This window comes from Scyliorhinus torazame, chromosome 8 (genome assembly GCF_047496885.1).
Source record: "Scyliorhinus torazame isolate Kashiwa2021f chromosome 8, sScyTor2.1, whole genome shotgun sequence".
NCBI lineage: Eukaryota > Metazoa > Chordata > Chondrichthyes > Carcharhiniformes > Scyliorhinidae > Scyliorhinus > Scyliorhinus torazame.
In genome coordinates, this window is record NC_092714.1 from 273,853,425 (window position 1) to 273,869,906 (window position 16,482).

Below are 16,482 nucleotides of genomic sequence, written 5' to 3' on the forward strand. Positions count from 1 at the left end.
TTCACTCCAGCCCCACGGAGACGGTCAGTCCTGTGTCTGGACTCTCTCCAGCCTCTTGGAGACGGTCAGTCCTGTGTCCGGACTCACTCCAGCCCCTCAGAGCCGGTCAGTCCTGTGTCCGGACTCACTCCAGCCCCTCGGAGATGGTCAGTCCTGTGTCCAGACTCACTCCAGCCCCTCGGGGCCGGTCAGTGCTGTGTCCGGACTCACTCCAGCCTCTCGGAGCCGGTCAGTCCTGTGTCCGGACTCACTCCAGCCCCTCGGAGATGGTCAGTCCTGTGTCCAGACTCACTCCAGCCCCTCGGGGCCGGTCAGTGCTGTGTCCGGACTCACTCCAGCCCCTCAGAGCCGGTCAGTCCTGTGTCCGGGCTCACTCCAGCCTCTCGGAGACGGTCAGTCATGTGTCCGGACTCACTCCAGCCTCTTGGAGACGGTCAGTCCTGTGTCCGGACTCACACCAGCCCCTCCGAGGTGGTCAGTCCTGTGTCCGGAATCACTCCAGCCTCTCAGAGACGGTCAGTCCTGTGTCCGGACTCACTCCAGCCCCTCCGAGGTGGTCAGTCCTGTGTCCGGACTCACTCCAGCCTCTTGGAGACGGTCAGTCCTGTGTCCGGACTCACTCCAGCCTCTCGGAGCCGGTCAGTGCTGTGTCCGGACTCACTCCAGCCCCTCGGAGATGGTCAGTCCTCTGTCCGGACTCACTACAGCCCCTCAGAGCCGGTCAGTGCTGTGTCCGGACTCACTCCAGCCTCTCGGAGACGGTCAGTCCTGTGTCCGGGCTCACTCCAGCCTCTCAGAGCCGGTAAGTCCCGTCTCCGGACTCACTCCAGCCTCTCGGAGACGGTCAGTCCTGTGTCCGGACTCACTCCAGCCTCTCGGAGACGGTCAGTCCTGTATCCGGGCTCACTCCAGCCCCTCGGAGACGGTCAGTCCTGTGTCCGGGCTCACTCCAGCCCCTCGGAGACGGTCAGTCCTGTGTCCGGACTCACTCCAGCCACTCAGAGCCGGTCAGTCCTGTGTCCGGACTCACTCCAGCCCCTCGGAGACGGTCAGTCCTGTGTCCGGACTCACTCCAGCCCCTCGGAGACGGTCAGTCCTGTGTCCGGACTCACTCCAGCCCCTCGGAGACGGTCAGTCCTGTGTCCAGACTCACTCCAGCACCTGGGTGACGGTCAGTCCTGTGTCCGGACTCACTCCAGCCCCTCGGAGACGGTCAGTCCTGTGTCCGGACTCACTCCAGCCCCTCGGAGACGGTCAGTCCTGTGTCCGGACTCACTCCAGCCCCTCGGAGACGGTCAGTCCTGTGTCCAGACTCACTCCAGCACCTGGGTGACGGTCAGTCCTGTGTCCGGACTCACTCCAGCCCCTCGGAGACGGTCAGTCCCGTCTCCGGACTCACTCCAGCCTCTCGGAGACGGTCAGCCCTGTGCCCGGACTCACTCCAGCCCCTGGGTGACGGTCAGTCCTGTGTCCGGACTCACTCCAGCCCCTGGGTGATGGTCAGTCCTGTGTCCGGACTCACTCCAGCCCCTCGGAGACGGTCAGTCCTGTGTCCGGACTCACTCCAGCACCTGGGTGACGGTCAGTCCTGTGTCCGGACTCACTCCAACCCCTCAGAGCCGGTCAGTCCTGTGTCCGGACTCACTCCAGCCCCTGCGTGACGGTCAGTCCTGTGTCCGGACTCACTCCAGCCCCTCGGAGACGGTCAGTCCCGTCTCCAGACTCACTCCAGCCTCTCGGAGACGGTCAGTCCTGTGCCCGGACTCACTCCAGCCACTGGGTGACGGTCAGTCCTGTGTCCGGACTCACTCCAGCCCCTGGGTGACGGTCAGTCCTGTGTCCGGACTCACTCCAGCCCCTCGGAGACGGTCAGTCCTGTGTCCGGACTCACTCCAGCCCCTCGGAGACGGTCAGTCCTGTGTCCGGACTCACTCCAGCCCCTCGGAGACGGTCAGTCCTGTGTCCGGACTCACTCCAGCACCTGGGTGACGGTCAGTCCTGTGTCCGGACTCACTCCAACCCCTCAGAGCCGGTCAGTCCTGTGTCCGGACTCACTCCAGCCCCTCGGAGACGGTCAGTCCTGTGTCCGGACTCACTCCAGCCCCTCGGAGACGGTCAGTCCTGTGTCCGGACTCACTCCAGCACCTGGGTGACGGTCAGTCCTGTGTCCGGACTCACTCCAACCCCTCAGAGCCGGTCAGTCCTGTGTCCGGACTCACTCCAGCCCCTGCGTGACGGTCAGTCCTGTGTCCGTACTCACTCCAGCCCCTCGGAGACGGTCATTCCTGTGTCCGGACTCACTCCAGCCCCTCGGAGACGGTCAGTCCTGAGTCCGGACTCACTCCAGCCCCTCGGAGACGGTCAGTCCTGTGTCTGGACTCACTCCAGCCCCTCGGAGACGGTCAGTCTTGAGTCTGGAGTCACTCTAGCCCCTCGGAGACGGTCAGTCCTGTGTCCGGACTCACTCCAGCCTCTCGGAGACGATCAGTCCTGTGTCCGGACTCACTCCAGCCCCTCGGAGACGGTCAGTCCTGTGTCCGGACTCACTCCAGCCCCTCGGAGATGGTCAGTCCTGTGTCTGGACTCACTCCAGCCCCGCGAAGACGGTCAGTCCTGTGTCCGGACTCACTCCAGCTCCTCGGAGACGGTCAGTCCTGTGTCCAGGCTCACTCCAGCCTCTCGAAGACGGTCAGTCCAGTGTCCGGGCTCACTCCAGCCCCTCGGAGACGGTCAGTCCTGTGTCCGGGCTCACTCCAGCCTCTTGGAGACGGTCAGTCCTGTGTCCGGGCTCACTCCAGCCTCTCGGAGCCGGTCAGTCCTGTGTCCAGACTCACTCCAGCCCCTCGGAGCCGGTCAGTCCTGTGTCCGGACTCACTCCAGCCCCTCGGAGACGGTCAGTCCTGTGTCTGGACTCACTCCAGCCCCTCGGAGACGGTCAGTCCTGTGTCCGGACTCACTCCAGCCCCTCGGAGACGATCAGTCCTGTGTCCGGACTCACTCCAGCCTCTCGGAGACGGTCAGTCCTGTGTCCGGACTCACTCCAGCCTCTCGGAGACGGTCAGTCCTGTGTCCGGACTCACTCCAGCCTCTTGGAGACGGTCAGTCCTGTGTCCAGGCTCACTCCAGCCTCTCAGAGACGGTCAGTCCTGTGTCCGGACTCACTCCAGCCTCTCGGAGACGGTCAGTCCTGTGTCCGGACTCACTCCAGCCTCTCGGAGACGGTCAGTCCTGTGTCCGGACTCACTCCAGCCTCTCGGAGACGGTCAGTCCTGTGTCCGGACTCACTCCAGCCTCTCGGAGACGGTCAGTCCTGTGTCCGGACTCACTCCAGCCCCTCGGAGACGGTCAGTCCTGTGTCCGGACTCACTCCAGCCCCTCGGTGATGGTCAGTCCTGTGTCCGGGCTCACTCCAGCCCCTCGGAGACGGTCAGTCCTGTGTCCGGACTCACTCCAGCCTCTCGGAGACGGTCAGTCCTGTGTCCGGACTCACTCCAGCCTCTCGGAGACGGTCAGTCCTGTGTCCGGACTCACTCCAGCCCCTCGGAGACGGTCAGTCCTGTGTCCGGACTCACTCCAGCCCCTCGGTGATGGTCAGTCCTGTGTCCGGGCTCACTCCAGCCCCACGGAGACGGTCAGTCCTGTGTCCGGACTCACTCCAGCCCCTCGGAGACGGTCAGTCCTGTGTCCGGGCTCACTCCAGCCCCTCGGGGCCAGTCAGTCCTGTGTCCGGACTCACTCCAGCCCCTCGGAGACGGTCAGTCCTGTGTCCGGACTCACTCCAGCCCCTCGGAGACGGTCAGTCCTGTGTCCGGACTCACTCCAGCCCCTTGGTGATGGTCAGTCCTGTGTCTGGGCTCACTCCAGCCCCACGGAGACGGTCAGTCCTATGTCCGGACTCACTCCTGCCCCTCGGAGACGGTCAGTCCTGTGTCCGGACTCACTCCAGCCCCTCGGAGATGGTCAGTCCTGTGTCTGGACTCACTCCAGCCCCTCGGAGACGGTCAGTCTTGAGTCCGGACTCACTCCAGCCCCTCGGAGACAGTCAGTCCTGTGTCCGGACTCACTCCAGCCTCTCGGAGACGGTCAGTCCTGTGTCCGGACTCACTCCAGCCCCTCGGAGACGGTCAGTCCTGTATCCGGACTCACTCCAGCCCCTCGGAGACGGTCAGTCCTGTGTCTGGACTCACTCCAGCACCTCGAAGACGGTCAGTCCTGTGTCCAGGCTCACTCCAGCCTCTCGGAGACGGTCAGTCAAGTGTCCGGGCTCACTCCAGCCCCTCGGAGACGGTCAGTCCTGTGTCCGGGCTCACTCCAGCCTCTTGGAGACGGTCAGTCCTGTGTCCGGGCTCACTCGAGCCTCTCAGAGCCGGTCAGTCCTGTGTCCGGACTCACTCCAGCCCCTCGGAGCCGGTCAGTCCTGTGTCCGGACTCACTCCAGCCCTCGGAGACGGTCAGTCCTGTGTCCGGACTCACTCCAGCCCCTCGGAGATGGTCAGTCCTGTGTCCGGACTCACTCCAGCCTCTTGGAGACGGTCAGTCCTGTGTCTGGGCTCACTCCAGCCCCTCGGAGCCGGTCAGTCCTGTGTCCGGGCTCACTCCAGCCCCTCGGAGCCGGTCAGTCCTGTGTCCGGACTCACTCCAGCCCCTCGGAGACGGTCAGTCCTGTGTCCGGACTCACTCCAGCCCCTCGGAGACGGTCAGTCCTGTGTCCAGACTCACTCAAGCCTCTCGCAGCCGGTCAGTCCTGTGTCCGGACTCACTCCAACACTCAGAGATGGTCAGTCCTGTGTCTGAACTCATTCCAGCCCCTCAAAGCTGGTCAGTCCTGTCTCCGGACTCACTCCAGCCCCTCGGAGACGGTCAGTCCTGTCTCCGGACTCACTCCAGCCCCTCAGAGCTGGTCAGTCCTGTCTCCGGACTCACTCCAGCCCCTCCGAGATGGTCAGTCCTGTGTCCGGACTCACTCCAGCCCCTCAGAGCCGGTCAGTCCTGTGTCCGGACTCACTCCAGCCTCTCGGAGACGGTCAGTCCTGTGTCCGGACTCACTCCAGCCCCTCAGAGCCGGTCAGTGCTGTGTCCGGACTCACTCCAGCCTCTCGGAGACGGTCAGTCCTGTGTCCGGGCTCACTCCAGCCTCTCGGAGACGGTCAGTCCTGTGTCCGGACTCACTCCAGCCTCTCGGAGCCGGTCAGTCCTGTGTCCGGACTCATTCCAGCCCCTCGGAGACGGTCAGTCCTGTGTCCGGACTCACTCCAGGCCCTCGGAGCCGGTCAGTCCTGTGTCCGGGCTCACTCCAGCCCCTCGGAGACGGTCAGTCCTGTGTCCGGACTCACTTCAGCCCCTCGGAGACGGTCAGTCCTGTGTCCGGACTCACTCCAGCCTCTCTGAGCCGGTCAGTCCTGTGTCCGGGCTCACTCCAGCCTCTCGGAGACGGTCAGTCCTGTGTCCGGACTCACTCCAGCCTCTCGGAGACGGTCAGTCCTGTGTCCGGACTCACTCCAGCCTCTCGGAGACGGTCAGTCCTGTGTCCGGACTCACTCCAGCCCCTCAGAGCCGGTCAGTGCTGTGTTCGGACTCACTCCAGCCTCTCTGAGCCGGTCAGTCCTGTGTCCGGGCTCACTCCAGCCTCTCGGGGACGGTCAGTCCTGTGTCCGGACTCACTCCAGCCCCTCGGAGACGGTCAGTGCTGTGTCCGGGCTCACTCCAGCCCCTCGGAGACGGTCAGTGCTGTGTCCGGGCTCACTCCAGCCCCTCGGAGACGGTCAGTCCTGTGTCCGGACTCACTCCAGCCCCTCACAGCCGGTCAGTCCTGTGTCCGGACTCACGCCAGCCCCTCAGAGCCGGTCAGTGCTGTGTCCGGACTCACTCCAGCCCCTCCGAGGTGGTCAGTCCTGTGTCCGGACTCACTCCAGCCTCTTGGAGACGGTCAGTGCTGTGTCTGGACTCACTCCAGCCCCTCGGAGACGGTCAGTCCTGTGTCCGGGCTCACTCCAGCCTCTTGGAGCCGGTCAGTCCTGTGTCAGGGCTCACTCCAGCCTCTCGGAGACGGTCAGTCCTGTGTCGGGTCTCACACCTGCCTCTCGGAGCCGGTCAGTCCTGTGTCCGGGCTCACTCCAGCCCCTCGGAGACGGTCAGTCCTGTGTCAGGGCTCACTCCAGCCCCTCAGAGACGGTCAGTCCTGTGTCCGGGCTCACTCCAGCCCCTCAGAGCCGGTCAGTGCTGTGTCCTGACTCACTCCAGCCTCTCGGAGCCGGTCAGTGCTGTGTCCGGGTTCACTCCAGCCCCTCGGAGCTGGTCAGTCCTGTGTCCGGGCTCACTCCAGCCCCTCGGAGCCGGTCAGTCCTGTGTCCGGACTCACTCCAGCCCCTCGGAGCCGGTCAGTCCTGTGTCCGGACTCACTCCAGCCCCTCGGAGACGGTCAGTCCTGTGTCCGGACTCACTCCAGCCCCTCAGAGCCGGTCAGTCCTGTGTCCGGACTAACTCCAGCCCCTCAGAGACGGTCAGTCCTGTGACCGGACTCACTCCAGCCCCTCGGTGATGGTCAGTCCTGTGTCCGGACTCACTCCAGCCCCTGGGTGACGGTCAGTCCTGTGTCCGGACTCACTCCAGCCCCTCGGAGACGGTCAGTCCTGTGTCCGGACTCACTCCAGCCTCTCGGAGACGGTCAGTCCTCTGTCCAGATTCACTCCAGCCCCACGGAGACGGTCAGTCCTGTGTCTGGACTCACTCCAGCCTCTTGGAGACGGTCAGTCCTCTGTCCGGATTCACTCCAGCCCCACGGAGACGGTCAGTCCTGTGTCTGGACTCTCTCCAGCCTCTTGGAGACGGTCAGTCCTCTGTCCGGATTCACTCCAGCCCCACGGAGACGGTCAGTCCTGTGTCTGGACTCTCTCCAGCCTCTTGGAGACGGTCAGTCCTGTGTCCGGACTCACTCCAGCCCCTCAGAGCCGGTCAGTCCTGTGTCCGGACTCACTCCAGCCCCTCGGAGATGGTCAGTCCTGTGTCCAGACTCACTCCAGCCCCTCGGGGCCGGTCAGTGCTGTGTCCGGACTCACTCCAGCCTCTCGGAGCCGGTCAGTCCTGTGTCCGGACTCACTCCAGCCCCTCGGAGATGGTCAGTCCTGTGTCCAGACTCACTCCAGCCCCTCGGGGCCGGTCAGTGCTGTGTCCGGACTCACTCCAGCCCCTCAGAGCCGGTCAGTCCTGTGTCCGGGCTCACTCCAGCCTCTCGGAGACGGTCAGTCATGTGTCCGGACTCACTCCAGCCTCTTGGAGACGGTCAGTCCTGTGTCCGGACTCACACCAGCCCCTCCGAGGTGGTCAGTCCTGTGTCCGGAATCACTCCAGCCTCTCAGAGACGGTCAGTCCTGTGTCCGGACTCTCTCCAGCCCCTCCGAGGTGGTCAGTCCTGTGTCCGGACTCACTCCAGCCTCTTGGAGACGGTCAGTCCTGTGTCCGGACTCACTCCAGCCTCTCGGAGCCGGTCAGTGCTGTGTCCGGACTCACTCCAGCCCCTCGGAGATGGTCAGTCCTCTGTCCGGACTCACTACAGCCCCTCAGAGCCGGTCAGTGCTGTGTCCGGACTCACTCCAGCCTCTCGGAGACGGTCAGTCCTGTGTCCGGGCTCACTCCAGCCTCTCAGAGCCGGTCAGTCCCGTCTCCGGACTCACTCCAGCCTCTCGGAGACGGTCAGTCCTGTGTCCGGACTCACTCCAGCCTCTCGGAGACGGTCAGTCCTGTATCCGGGCTCACTCCAGCCCCTCGGAGACGGTCAGTCCTGTGTCCGGGCTCACTCCAGCCCCTCGGAGACGGTCAGTCCTGTGTCCGGACTCACTCCAGCCACTCAGAGCCGGTCAGTCCTGTGTCCGGACTCACTCCAGCCCCTCGGAGACGGTCAGTCCTGTGTCCGGACTCACTCCAGCCCCTCGGAGACGGTCAGTCCTGTGTCCGGACTCACTCCAGCCCCTCGGAGACGGTCAGTCCTGTGTCCAGACTCACTCCAGCACCTGGGTGACGGTCAGTCCTGTGTCCGGACTCACTCCAGCCCCTCGGAGACGGTCAGTCCTGTGTCCGGACTCACTCCAGCCCCTCGGAGACGGTCAGTCCTGTGTCCGGACTCACTCCAGCCCCTCGGAGACGGTCAGTCCTGTGTCCAGACTCACTCCAGCACCTGGGTGACGGTCAGTCCTGTGTCCGGACTCACTCCAGCACCTCGGAGACGGTCAGTCCCGTCTCCGGACTCACTCCAGCCTCTCGGAGACGGTCAGTCCTGTGCCCGGACTCACTCCAGCCCCTGGGTGACGGTCAGTCCTGTGTCCGGACTCACTCCAGCCCCTGGGTGATGGTCAGTCCTGTGTCCGGACTCACTCCAGCCCCTCGGAGACGGTCAGTCCTGTGTCCGGACTCACTCCAGCCCCTCGGAGACGGTCAGTCCTGTGTCCGGACTCACTCCAGCCCCTCAGAGCCGGTTAGTCCTGTGTCCGGACTCACTGCAGCCCCTCGGAGACGGTCAGTCCTGTGTCCGGGCTCACTCCAGCCCCTGGGTGACGGTCAGTCCTGTGTCCGGACTCACTCCAGCCCCTGGGTGATGGTCAGTCCTGTGTCTGGACTCACTCCAGCCCCTCGGAGACGGTCATTCCTGTGTCCGGACTCACTCCAGCCCCTCGGAGACGGTCAGTCCTGTGTCCGGGCTCACTCCAGCCCCTGGGTGACGGTCAGTCCTGTGTCCGGACTCACTCCAGCCCCTGGGTGATGGTCAGTCCTGTGTCTGGACTCACTTCAGCCCCTCGGAGCTGGTCAGTCCTGTGTCCGGGCTCACTCCAGCCTCTCAGAGACGGTCAGTCCTGTGTCCGGACTCACTCCAGCCCCTCGGAGACGGTCAGTCCAGTGTCCGGACTCACTCCAGCCCCTCGGAGACGGTCAGTCCTGTGTCCGGACTCATTCCAGCCACTGGGTGACGGTCAGTCCTGTGTCCGGACTCACTCCAGCCCCTCGGAGACGGTCAGTCCTGTGTCCGGACTCACTCCAGCACCTGGGTGACGGTCAGTCCTGTGTCCGGACTCACTCCAACCCCTCAGAGCCGGTCAGTCCTGTGTCCGGACTCACTCCAGCCCCTGCGTGACGGTCAGTCCTGTGTCCGGACTCACTCCAGCCCCTCGGAGACGGTCAGTCCCGTCTCCAGACTCACTCCAGCCCCTGCGTGACGGTCAGTCCTGTGTCCGGACTCACTCCAGCCTCTCGGAGACGGTCAGTCCTGTGCCCGGACTCACTCCAGCCTCTTGGAGACGGTCAGTCCTGTGTCCGGACTCACTCCAGCCACTGGGTGACGGTCAGTCCTGTGTCCGGACTCACTCCAGCCCCTGGGTGACGGTCAGTCCTGTGTCCGGACTCACTCCAGCCCCTCGGAGACGGTCAGTCCTGTGTCCGGACTCACTCCAGCCCCTCGGAGACGGTCAGTCCTGTGTCCGGACTCACTCCAGCCCCTCGGAGACGGTCAGTCCTGTGTCCGGACTCACTCCAGCACCTGGGTGACGGTCAGTCCTGTGTCCGGACTCACTCCAGCCCCTGCGTGACGGTCAGTCCTGTGTCCGGACTCACTCCAGCCCCTCGGAGACGGTCATTCCTGTGTCCGGACTCACTCCAGCCCCTCGGAGACGGTCAGTCCCGTCTCCGGACTCACTCCAGCCTCTCGGAGACGGTCAGTCCTGTGCCCGGACTCACTCCAGCCCCTGGGTGACGGTCAGTCCTGTGTCCGGACTCACTCCAGCCCCTGGGTGATGGTCAGTCCTGTGTCCGGACTCACTCCAGCCCCTCGGGGACGGTCAGTCCTATGCCCGGACTCACTCCAGCCCCTCAGAGCCGGTTAGTCCTGTGTCCGGACTCACTCCAGCCCCTGGGTGACGGTCAGTCCTGTGTCCGGACTCACTCCAGCCCCTGGGTGATGGACAGTCCTGTGTCTGGACTCACTCCAGCCCCTCGGAGACGGTCATTCCTGTGTCCGGACTCACTCCAGCCCCTCGGAGACGGTCAGTCCTGTGTCCGGACTCACTCCAGCCTCTCAGAGACGGTCAGTCCTGTGTCCGGACTCACTCCAGCCCCTCGGAGACGGTCAGTCCTGTGTCCGGACTCACTCCAGCCCCTCGGAGACGGTCAGTCCTGTGTCCGGACTCATTCCAGCCACTGGGTGACGGTCAGTCCTGTGTCCGGACTCACTTCAGCCCCTCGGAGACGGTCAGTCCTGTGTCTGAACTCACTCCAGCACCTGGGTGACGGTCAGTCCTGTGTCCGGACTCACTCCAGCCCCTCGGAGACGGTCATTCCTGTGTCCGGACTCACTCCAGCCCCTCGGAGACGGTCAGTCCCGTCTCCAGACTCACTCCAGCCTCTCGGAGACGGTCAGTCCTGTGCCCGGACTCACTCCAGCCACTGGGTGACGGTCAGTCCTGTGTCCGGACTCACTCCAGCCCCTGGGTGACGGTCAGTCCTGTGTCCGGACTCACTCCAGCCCCTCGGAGACGGTCAGTCCTGTGTCCGGACTCACTCCAGCCCCTGGGTGACGGTCAGTCCTGTGTCCGGACTCACTCCAGCCCCTGGGTGATGGTCAGTCCTGTGTCTGGACTCACTCCAGCCCCTCGGAACGGTCAGTCCTGTGTTCGGACTCACTCCAGCCCCTCGGAGACGGTCATTCCTGTGTCCGGACTCACTCCAGCCCCTCGGAGACGGTCAGTCCTGTGTCCGGACTCACTCCAGCCTCTCAGAGACGGTCAGTCCTGTGTCCGGGCTCACTCCAGCCCCTCGGTGATGGTCAGTCCTGTGTCCGGACTCACTCCAGCCTCTCAGAGACGGTCAGTCCTGTGTCCGGGCTCACTCCAGCCCCTCGGAGACGGTCAGTGCTGTGTCCGGACTCACGCCAGCCCCTCAGAGCCGGTCAGTCCTGTGTCCGGACTCACTCCAGCCTCTTGGAGACGGTCAGTCCTGTGTCTGGACTCACTCCAGCCTCTCGGAGACGGTCAGTCCTGTGTCTGGACTCACTCCAGCCCCTCGGAGACGGTCAGTCCTGTGTCCGGACTCACTCCAGCCCCTCGGAGACGGTCAGTCCTGTGTCTGGACTCACTCCAGCCCCTCAGAGCCGGTCAGTCCTGTGTCCGGACTCACTCCAGCCTCTCGGAGACGGTCAGTCCTGTGTCCGGACTCACTCCAGCCCCTCAGAGCCGGTCAGTCCTGTGTCCGGACTCACTCCAGCCTCTCGGAGACGGTCAGTCCTGTGTCCGGACTCACTCCAGCTCCTCGGAGACGGTCAGTCCTGTGTCCGGGCTCACTCCAGCCCCTGGGTGACGGTCAGTCCTGTGTCCGGACTCACTCCAGCCCCTCGGAGACGGTCAGTCCTCTGTCCGGACTCACTCCAGCCCCTCGGAGACGGTCAGTCCTGTATCCGGACTCACTCCAGCCTCTCGGTGACGGTCAGTCCTGTGTCCGGACTCACTCCAGCCCCTCGGAGACGGTCAGTCCTGTGTCCGGAATCACTCCAGCCCCTCGGAGACGGTCAGTGCTGTGTCCGGGCTCACTCCAGCCCCTTGGAGACGGTCAGTCCTGTGTCCGGACTCACTCCAGCCCCTCGGAGACGGTCAGTCCTGTGTCCGGGCTCACTCCAGCCTCTTGGAGCCGGTCAGTGCTGTGTCCGGACTCACTCCAGCCCCTCGGAGACGGTCAGTCCTGTGTCCGGGCTCACTCCAGCCTCTTGGAGCCGGTCAGTGCTGTGTCCGGACTCACTCCAGCCTTTCGGAGACGGTCAGTCCTGTGTCCGGGCTCACTCCAGCCCCTCGGAGATGGTCAGTCCTGTGTCCGGGCTCACTCCAGCCTCTCGGAGACGGTCATTCCTGTGTCTGGGCTCACTCCAGCCTCTCGGAGACGGTCAGTCCTGTGTCCGGACTCACTCCAGCCTCTCGGAGACGGTCAGTCCTGTGTCCGGGCTCACTCCAGCCCCTCGGAGACGGTCAGTCCTGTGTCCGGACTCATTCCAGGCCCTCGGGGACGGTCAGTCCTGTGTCCAGACTCACTCCAGCCCCTCGGAGACGGTCAGTCCTGTGTCCGGGCTCACTCCAGCCCCACGGAGACGGTCAGTCCTGTGTCCGGACTCACTCCAGCCCCTCGGAGACGGTCAGTCCGGTGTCCGGACTCACTCCAGCCCCTCGGGGCCGGTCAGTCCTGTGTCCGGACTCACTCCAGCCCCTCGGGGCCGGTCAGTCCTGTGTCCGGGCTCACTCCAGCCCCTCAGAGCCGGTCAGTCCTGTGTCTGGACTCACTCCAGCCTCTCGGTGACGGTCAGTCCTGTGTCCGGACTCACTCCAGCCTCTCGGTGACGGTCAGTGCTGTGTCCGGACTCACTCCAGCCCCTCGGAGCCGGTCAGTCCTGTGTCCGGACTCACTCCAGCCCCTCGGAGCCGGTCAGTCCTGTGTCCGGACTAACTCCAGCCCCTCGGAGACGGTCAGTGCTGTGTCTGGACTCACTCCAGCACCTCGGGGCCGGTCAGTCCTGTGTCCAGACTCACTCCAGCCTCTCGGAGACGGTCAGTCCTGTGTCCGGACTCACTCCAGCCCCTCAGAGCCGGTCAGTCCTGTGTCCGGACTCACTCCAGCCTCTCGGAGACGGTGAGTCCTGTGTCCGGACTCACTCCAGCTCCTCGGAGACGGTCAGTCCTGTGTCCGGGCTCACTCCAGCCCCTGGGTGACGGTCAGTCCTGTGTCCGGACTCACTCCAGCCCCTCGGTGACGGTCAGTCCTGTGTCCGGACTCACTCCAGCCCCTCGGAGACGGTCAGTCCTGTGTCCGGACTCACTCCAGCCCCTCGGAGACGGTCAGTGCTGTGTCCGGGCTCACTCCAGCCCCTTGGAGACGGTCAGTCCTGTGTCCGGACTCACTCCAGCCCCTCGGAGACGGTCAGTCCTGTGTCCGGGCTCACTCCAGCCTCTTGGAGCCGGTCAGTGCTGTGTCCGGACTCACTCCAGCCCCTCGGAGACGGTCAGTCCTGTGTCCGGGCTCACTCCAGCCTTTCGGAGACGGTCAGTCCTGTGTCCGGGCTCACTCCAGCCCCTCGGAGACGGTCAGTCCTGTGTCCGGGCTCACTCCAGCCCCTCGGAGACGGTCAGTCCTGTGTCCGAGCTCACTCCAGCCTCTCGGAGACGGTCAGTCCTGTGTCCGGGCTCACTCCAGCCTCTTGGAGCCGGTCAGTCCTGTGTCCGGGCTCACTCCAGCCCCTCAGAGCCGGTCAGTCCTGTGTCTGGACTCACTCCAGCCTCTCGGTGACGGTCAGTCCTGTGTCCGGACTCACTCCAGCCTCTCGGTGACGGTCAGTGCTGTGTCCGGACTCACTCCAGCCCCTCGGAGCCGGTCAGTCCTGTGTCCGGACTCACTCCAGCCCCTCGGAGCCGGTCAGTCCTGTGTCCGGACTAACTCCAGCCCCTCGGAGACGGTCAGTGCTGTGTCTGGACTCACTCCAGCACCTCGGGGCCGGTCAGTCCTGTGTCCAGACTCACTCCAGCCTCTCGGAGACGGTCAGTCCTGTGTCCGGACTCACTCCAGCCCCTCAGAGCCGGTCAGTCCTGTGTCCGGACTCACTCCAGCCTCTCGGAGACGGTGAGTCCTGTGTCCGGACTCACTCCAGCTCCTCGGAGACGGTCAGTCCTGTGTCCGGGCTCACTCCAGCCCCTGGGTGACGGTCAGTCCTGTGTCCGGACTCACTCCAGCCCCTCGGTGACGGTCAGTCCTGTGTCCGGACTCACTCCAGCCCCTCGGAGACGGTCAGTCCTGTGTCCGGACTCACTCCAGCCCCTCGGAGACGGTCAGTGCTGTGTCCGGGCTCACTCCAGCCCCTTGGAGACGGTCAGTCCTGTGTCCGGACTCACTCCAGCCCCTCGGAGACGGTCAGTCCTGTGTCCGGGCTCACTCCAGCCTCTTGGAGCCGGTCAGTGCTGTGTCCGGACTCACTCCAGCCCCTCGGAGACGGTCAGTCCTGTGTCCGGGCTCACTCCAGCCTTTCGGAGACGGTCAGTCCTGTGTCCGGGCTCACTCCAGCCCCTCGGAGACGGTCAGTCCTGTGTCCGAGCTCACTCCAGCCTCTCGGAGACGGTCAGTCCTGTGTCCGGGCTCACTCCAGCCTCTTGGAGCCGGTCAGTCCTGTGTCCGGGCTCACTCCAGCCTCTCGGAGACGGTCAGTCCTGTGTCTGGACTCACTCCAGCCCCTCGGAGACGGTCAGTCCTGTGTCCGGGCTCACTCCAGCCTCTCGGAGACGGTCAGTCCTGTGTCCGGGCTCACTCCAGCCTCTAGAAGACGGTCAGTCCTGTGTCCGGACTCACTCCAGCCCCTCGGAGACGGTCAGTCCTGTGTCCGGACTCATTCCAGGCCCTCAGAGACGGTCAGTCCTGTGTCCAGACTCACTCCAGCCCCTCGGAGACGGTCAGTCCTGTGTCCGGGCTCACTCCAGCCCCACGGAGACGGTCAGTCCTGTGTCCGGACTCACTCCAGCCCCTCGGAGACGGTCAGTCCTGTGTCCGGACTCACTCCAGCCCCTCAGAGCCGGTCAGTCCTGTGTCCGGACTCACTCCAGCCCCTCGGGGCCGGTCAGTCCTGTGTCCGGACTCACTCCAGCCCCTGGGTGACGGTCAGTCCTGTGTCCGGACTCACTCCAGCCCCTCAGAGTCGGTCAGTCCTGTGTCCGGACTCACTCCAGCCCCTCAGAGCCGGTCAGTCCTGTGTCTGGACTCACTCCAGCCCCTCCGGGCCGGTCAGTCCTGTGTCCGGACTCACTCCAGCCCCTGGGTGACGGTCAGTCCTGTGTCCGGACTCACTCCAGCCCCTCGGGGCCGGTCAGTCCTGTGTCCGGTCTCTCACTCCAGCCCCTCCGGGCCGGTCAGTCCTGTGTCCGGACTCACTCCAGCCTCTCAGAGCCGGTCAGTCCTGTCTCCGGACTCACTCCAGCCTCTCAGAGACGGTCAGTCCTGTGTCCGGACTCACTCCAGCCCCTCGGGGCCGGTCAGTCCTGTGTCCGGACTCACTCCAGCCTCTCAGAGACGGTCAGTCCTGTGTCCGGACTCACTCCAGCCCCTCGGAAACGGTCAGTCCTGTGTCCGGACTCACTCCAGCCCCTCGGAGACGGTCAGTCCTGTGTCCGGACTCACTCCAGCCCCTCGGAAACGGTCAGTCCTGTGTCCGGACTCACTCCAGCCCCTCGGAGACGGCCAGTCCTGTGTCCGGACTAACTCCAGCCACTCGGAAACGGTCAGTCCTGTGTGCGGACTCACTCCAGCCTCTCGGAGACGGTCAGTCCTGTGTCCGGACTAACTCCAGCCACTCGGAAACGGTCAGTCCTGTGTCCGGACTAACTCCAGCCACTCGGAAACGGTCAGTCCTGTGTGCGGACTCACTCCAGCCCCTCGGAGACGGTCAGTCCTGTGTCCGGACTCACTCCAGCTGATGGAGATGGAATTGGATTATTATTCAGGGCTGCTGAGCCTTGGACCCCTAACACACCAATCCCAACACATTCTCAGCTGGCGTTACCTGCTTAAATCAGTCCTTTCCCAGCGGGTGAATGCATCCACTTTCTTATTGAGCCGGGACTTCAGGAAGCAGTGGAAGAGGTCAGTCTTCAGGAACTGTGGAAGGAATAAAAAAGTTACAATTAATAAAACACATTCACAGGTAGATATACGCAGGCACACACACACTGATACTCACACTGATACACACACACACTGATACACACACTGATACTCACACACACTGATACACACACTGATACACACACACACTGATACACACACTGATACTCACACACACTGATACACACACTGATACACACACACACTGATACACACACTGATACTCACACACACTGATACACACACTGATACACACACACACTGATACACACACACACTGATACTCACACTGATACACACACACACTGATACACACACTGATACTCACACACACTGATACACACACTGATACACACACACACTGATACTCACACACACTGATACACACACTGATACACACACACACTGATACACACACTGATACACACACACACTAATACACACACACACTGATACACACACACACTGATACACACACACTGATACACACACACTGATACACACACTGATACACACACACACTGATACACACACACACTGATACACACACACTGACACACACGCACCCTGAAACACACACACGCACTGATACACACACACACTGATACACACACACTGATACACACACACTGATACACACACACACTGATACACACACACTGACACGCACACACACTGATACATACACAGACACTGATACACTCACACACTGATACACACACACACACTGACACACACACACACTGACACACACACACTGACACACAAACACTGATACACACACACACACTGACACACACTCACACACACACTCACACACTGATA

General features: G+C 63.4%; 1 protein-coding gene across 7 annotated transcripts in view; it reads right to left on the reverse strand.

Moving 5' to 3' along the window:
- Nucleotides 1-16,482, reverse strand: part of LOC140428660 (DENN domain-containing protein 3-like) — a 294,281-nt gene that overhangs the window by 84,002 nt on the left and 193,797 nt on the right. For all 7 annotated transcript variants that reach the window (XR_011948826.1, XM_072515350.1, XM_072515345.1 and 4 more), the window contains one exon: nucleotides 15,557-15,651. Coding sequence is in view for 6 of the 7 variants with exons in the window: in XM_072515350.1 (XP_072371451.1) it covers nucleotides 15,557-15,651 (95 nt within the window). In the remaining variant the exon portion in view is untranslated. The remainder of the gene's footprint in view (nucleotides 1-15,556; nucleotides 15,652-16,482) is intronic.